Source organism: Rhipicephalus microplus, chromosome 6 (assembly GCF_043290135.1).
Source record: "Rhipicephalus microplus isolate Deutch F79 chromosome 6, USDA_Rmic, whole genome shotgun sequence".
NCBI classification, from domain to species: domain Eukaryota; kingdom Metazoa; phylum Arthropoda; class Arachnida; order Ixodida; family Ixodidae; genus Rhipicephalus; species Rhipicephalus microplus.
The window spans coordinates 88546100-88552228 of NC_134705.1; the positions used below are offsets into that span (position 1 = coordinate 88546100).

At 51.5% G+C, this 6129-nt stretch overlaps 1 protein-coding gene across 1 annotated transcript; it reads left to right on the forward strand.

The window, feature by feature from the left end:
- Positions 1-1694: 1694 nt before the first annotated feature.
- LOC119168553 (membrane metallo-endopeptidase-like 1) lies at positions 1695-4049 on the forward strand. Its single transcript, XM_037419950.2, has one exon. The coding sequence runs from the start codon at positions 1695-1697 to the stop codon at positions 4047-4049; it is 2355 nt and encodes a 784-aa protein (XP_037275847.2).
- Positions 4050-6129: the final 2080 nt, after the last annotated feature.

Here is a 6129-nt window from a genome sequence, read left to right on the forward strand (position 1 = left end):
ATTGTCTGTTAGTTTTGATTAAGGCTATGTGCAACAAAATAAAATAAATGGAGGACGCTTGAGCTGAAGTGCAGATTGCGATAACGTAATCGAGACTCGCACGAATCGCCTTCGCAACTGCTAGCCTGGGACCCCGCCGCGGTGGTCTAGTGGCTAAGGTACTCGGCTGCTGACCCGCAGGGCGCGGGTTCGAATCCCGGCAGCGGCGGCTGCATTTCCGATGGAGGCGGCAATGTTGTAGGCCCGTGTGCTCAGATTTGGGTGCACGTTAAAGAACCCCAGGTGGTCTAAATTTCCGGAGCCCTCCACTACGGCGTCTCTCATAATCATATAGTGGTTTTGGGACGTTAAACCCCACATATCAATCAATCAATCAATCAATCAATCAACTGCTAGCCTGCTTCGGTTTCCAGTGCATCCATGCCTCTACCATGCCGTTAGGAAACGAACGACCGTGCACGTAACATTGGCCTGTTTCAAAGTATCATTGATCGCCCACTACACCATAATTATTCCTATTGCGAATCGGTGAAGTACCCACAACGCGTGTGTAGGTCAACATGCAAACCTATGCAGCTGCTCCCTTCGTTGATGCTTCTGCTGCCGATGGTGATTAAATATCTGCGATTGCCTATTTGTAATAGGTGCACCTTCAAAACACACATTCGTAGCTCAGTTCACATCTATCGATGCCTGGGGCAATTCTACGCTTCTGGCTTCTGTCAGGCAACGTATGATGCCTTAAAAGAAGACTCCTTGCACAACATCACATTCAAATAGCGTTTTTTAAAGCAGTTTCAACAATTGTTGTGGTTTTGTGGTAGAACACCTGCTTGCCACGTAGATGTTTTTAGGTGCATTTCTCGCTTGGACACGGAATTTTTTTTATTATTCATTTTATTTGCACCTTTCACGGTTTTTCGTTCACGGGCAAGATGATTTTACAGCACAACCAACGACGCCGATTCCAGATTTTCTGCGAAACGAGCTCTTTAACACTCTTGCGTTACAAACGGGTCCATAATAAGTTCTCCTCTTTTGGGGATACAAAACGTGTTGCAATCATTAGGTAGTAGCATGCAGCGCTACGAAAGGAAAACTATAAAATAGAGAAAATATAAAAGAGAAAACAATGTATATGTCAATTATTCAATGCTCTGTGCTATATTGAAGTGTTACTCACGAATATTTTCTAGTTCAATTGCTGGGAAAAAAGCGGGGTGAAACTGCGGAAGGAGGAGAATGGAAGAAAAATATTCGTCCCAGCTTATATTTTCTTATTTTAAATATTTTTTCGTCTTCAAGTAATGTATGATTCTTACAAACTTGCCCAAATTTCAGTTCCAGTTTTACCCTCTGTAGTATGAGTCTGGGTCCTCTTTCCTCTCTTGTAACCACAATTATGCTTATCCCATTCCAAAACCCTGTATACAAGTAGTACTTAAATCCATAAGATTGCCTAATATTGAAAATAAACTCAGGTTTACTTCCAACGTTATTTTTTATATTTCCCTTTTCTCCAACTTGGCCGATTTCACGTTGTGGGCCCGTGTCACTAATGGAGGACAAGAAGAAGGAGAAACTGCGCTGCACAGCGCGGGCGCACGCTCCAGAAGAAGAAGCCTCGGCCCAAAGCCTAGGGTCACCATAGAGCGCTCCGCTTCCTTGACCTCTTCAGCGGCACCCCCGGCGCCATGTCGACCGACTCCTCGGAGGAGCTAGCCGTGATCCGGGCGGCGCGCATGGGCAGCGCAGCCACTCCGAGCCGTTATCACCCCGCGCCGCCAGCCGTTGCCGATGACCCCATGATCGGCGGGCCAGTGGTCGTTGGACACGAGAGGGGAGGCACCTCGAAAGGCCACGCCACCACGGTGCTTTACTTTCTGACAGCGAGCGCCATCTTAGTCTCTGTCGTCTCGCTCGTGGTTGGCCTGATGCCATGGCGACTGTTCGGCCTGGGAGGCGGGAGAGACCTGTACGGAGGGGGCCAGTCACTGGCCGCCGATGACAGGGACACCGACGGAAAGGCGCCGGCCGTCATCAGGCCCTACCGACACCCTGACCACGACGGCGACGCCGAGACGCGCGTCTGCGCCACGGTGGCCTGCGAGAAAGAAGGAGGCGCGTTGTTCCGCCAGCTCGAGTTTCACCAGGAGCCCTGCGACGACTTCTACGCGTACGTCTGCAAGCGCTGGGAGACGGCGCACAAGCTGCCCTACGGCGCGGCTCGGCTTTCCATGGATGACACGCTGTTGGACGAGTACGAGCTCATGCTGGCCGACATCATTCAGCGGGGCCGGCCGGGCTACGAGGCCGTCAAGGACATCTTCCTGCGCTGCGAGTATCCGCGCAAGGGTGACACTCACTGGCTCGACGTCCTGGCCAAGATTGGCCTTCGGCCGTTCCCGGTGGTGTTGAAACCCGGAACCACTCTGGACCAGGTCGTAAAGGACCTGATGACCATCGGAATCCAGCCACTCTTCAGCCTTTCGGTGGAGCGCAGTGTCGAGAACCCAGAGCAGTCTTACCTCCTCATCGGACAACCGGAGCTTCTCATGGGGCCGCTGCGTCTTGGTCTGGACATCGAGTACTCCTATCTAGATGATGCCCTCTCGGGCTTTATCAGTGAGATATCTGAGCAGAAGCACACGGCTCGCAGTAACGTGCTCAAGGTGGAGCGCTTCCTCTCTGCGTCTATGGATCGGCACCAGATCGAAGGATCGGGTCTCAACGACGAGCTCGTCGACGTGACCGAACAGTTTCCGAAGCTCGCTCGACGAGTCCGAACCATAGTCGCCGATGCTTTTGGAACAGATTTGTCAAAGCGACCTCTCAAGACCTACTCGCTCAAGTACTTGCACGCATTGGAGTCTGGTGACTTGACTGCGAACATCGGGGAGTACTTGAACTACCTTGCCTTCCGCACGGCGGTAGAGATCGCTGCCGACAATGAGATTGACCTCGGCGACCTTATGGCAGTCTTGTACTCCCGCTACGCCGGCTACCCAGCTCCAAGACCAATCACGCGTCGTAGACTGTGCATCCGAATGATGAACCGGTTTGAACCGGCTCTCATTATGCACATGAGCATGGACACAACAGCCACGAAACTGGGAGGCAAGGCTTCCTTCAACTCGCTCCTCGATCTCCTGGAGACCGTACTCAACGAAACGCTGTACGCTCAGACAGAGTTCGACAAGGATTTCCGGGACAGCCTAGTAGAGTCCGTAGCTGCAATTAATTGGGAGCCTATCGTTCCGGACGCGGTGACGTCGCACAACGAACTCTTCCGGCGTCTGGTCTCAATTTACGAGACCGCTTCCGGTAGCAAGAGGGTTATTGAGAGCTACATGGCGCTGTCTACCATGTTCCGGTATCGCGACTTTGCCCAGAAGGATTTGGACAAATGGGTCGGCTGGCGAGGAGGCATGCTGAGCACGTACGCCCACCTGGACGCGCCGTTCCTAAAGCTGGAAGTCCCATTCCCGGTCTTCGACTTCCTTCGTGATCCGGATGCATCGATGGAACGCTTCCAGATTCCGCGGGTTGGCACACGAGTTTTCTACGCCCTTTACCACGGCATCTACCACTTGGCCTACAACTACGGCGCCGGGAAGAAGCCGACTCTCTTCGTGGCCAGGTTGCACGCGCTCATGGACTGTCTGGGCAGGCAGTATGGCAAGCTACGCTGGACCGAATCCCGTCGACGCATCAGTCGCAACTCATATTACTCCAACCTCTTGGACTTCTTGGCACTGGAGCCGACGTACCATGCCTACCTGCGCTATGCTGACCGAGCCAGCAGGGAAGAACGGCTGCCCAAGCTCGAGAACCTGACACCCCGACAGCTGTTTTTTGTTGAGTACGCGCGCAACTTTTGCGAGGTGAACAACGCCACGTTCCTGGACCGAGTGTTGGACGAAGGCACGAAGGCTCCCGGGTGGTACAGGGTAAACGGGCCTTTGCGGAACTTCAAACCGTTCGCCGATGCGTTCATGTGCAAAACCAACTCGTTCATGAATCCGCTGCATCGGTGCGCTCTCAAGTAGAACTTCTGAAATCGGCTTTCTATACAAGCCCCTCGATTCAGAGAATGGTCTTAGAACGGTAGTCCTCACTTAGCGCCTGGTTTTGATGTTGAGACTGCAGTGCCCTTGCTCTTTCTTGCTGGCTCAAATAAAACACAGACGTTGCCCTGCCACCAGGGCAGTGAATAGTGTGTTTTGTGTTCGTACGCTGCTGTCCTGTAGAAGCTTTATTGAACACCCGCGGCAAATGCTAAACTACCAACCTGCTCTTGTACTAACGCAGACCAAAACGATCTGTTGCAGGTGTCTATGTGCTTCAAATTATAGTACCAAATGGCTTGCGTTGTTTCATGGTAGCTCTGCAGTCGTGTGGCGACAAGAGCATTGATCATAAAGTACCTCACGACCACACAGTTTTAAAGGCGCCTTTCATGGCTACTTTACATATATACAGCTCCGGCTGCTGAAATGTCGGCATAAAACCCCTAGCCCCAGTATGTGCCAAAGAAATTGGGGAAACGACACCATAATCGCCACTCGTCCTCCAAACATTAAGAAAGTGATAAATGAGCACCCAAAAGTAACGCATGTGTCGCAAGTCGTGAATACCTAACCGCCCAACGCTGGACCACTCAAGTGTCATGAAATGGAGAAGCCAGCCAAAATACGCATCGTGCTCACAAGGCTTCAGCCATACCAGAAAGCGCATGTCACGGCGAAAATGCGCGCGCCGCTCAAATGAAAAACTTTTAAGGAGCACGCATTAAGTTCAAATACTTGGAAGGCGCTTGAGATTCGCCTTCAAGAGTACAGATGCGATAGCGTAATCGGGCCCCGTGCACATCGCCTTCTCAATTGTCAGCCTCGCTTCGGATCTCGGTGCCTGCCTCAACCGTGCCATAAAGTAACAAATGACCATGCCCGGAACATTGTTGAATTCATATATTCCTACAATGCCTGCCACAAGTACAGATGTTGAGTGTCCACAACGTCATAATTATTCCTTTTAGAAATCCTCGAAGCACCCACAACGCGTCCGTAGGGCAATACGCTATACAGCTGCTCCCTTTTCTGATGTTTCTGCAGTGGATGAGGATTAAGTATGTCGGAGAGGATTGTAATGGGTGGACCTCTAGAACAATCGCTCGCTGCAGTACGCATGTTTTGACGCCTGGCGTGATCCCAAGCTTCTGCCACGCTCCTTCCTCAGCGTGACATATATACAGTGCTTTTTTTTTGGGGGGGGGGGGGGGTGAAACTCTTTATGGCGACACCCGTTCGTCTCGTTATCGTTTGTAACCACCAGTGGCACACACCCGAGAGAGCGGGTATGTGCCATAGGGGACAGACGTTTAGGGGTAAGCTCCTAAAGCAGTGGGTCATGTGTCCTAGATGTATGTAGCAGGTAGCCACCTCTCGTTAAGCTCTTGGAATGCCGAAGCTCCTGAAGCAATGAGTCATGCATCCTCTATGCCTGTAGTAGGTAACCACCTCTCGTTTAGTTCTTGGAATGTCCGCTACATTGCGGTACTTGTATATAACCAATAAATATATTAGAAGAGAGGGGGCTCAGTGGCTGGCAGAAGTACATGAAAGGATACAAAGGCAGCTTCGAAATTTAGGAATCACCAAAACACCATATTAAATGAGACAAGCCTAGGGCAGAGGTTTATAACTACAGCTCAAGATGCTAGGCTAGAAGGGTACCACCGTGAACTAGTTCTGGAAGTGCACGGTGAATCGAATGGACCTTCTCAGTCTGCGAAGCCGCAGCGGCATGCGTGTGGGGGCCGCCGCCGCGAGATGGGAAAGGAAAGAGAGGAGTAGGAAAGCGTATGTATGAAACTCTATGCGTACAAGGGTGGCTGTTTTACGCATTTACAAAAGCACAGTGTAAGAGATAATTCCCAGAATAATGGAGTCATTCATTGGCGAATTCGGAGTGACCTACGAACTCTGCACCGGAGCACTCCACTCAGGCGGAGGGCAACAAAAGAGAATCTACGAATTGAACACACCTGCTCCCTCTGGAGCAAATTGCCAGGTCAAAATGGAACGCGGTGGGCGCATTCATGTTCTTGCTTGAGTGGGCGCGCTGGGC

Excerpts from the sequence above, each read along its gene's own strand:
- LOC119168553 (XM_037419950.2), top strand. The coding sequence starts at position 1,695 with ATGTCGACCGACTCCTCGGAGGAGCTAGCCGTGATCCGGGCGGCGCGC.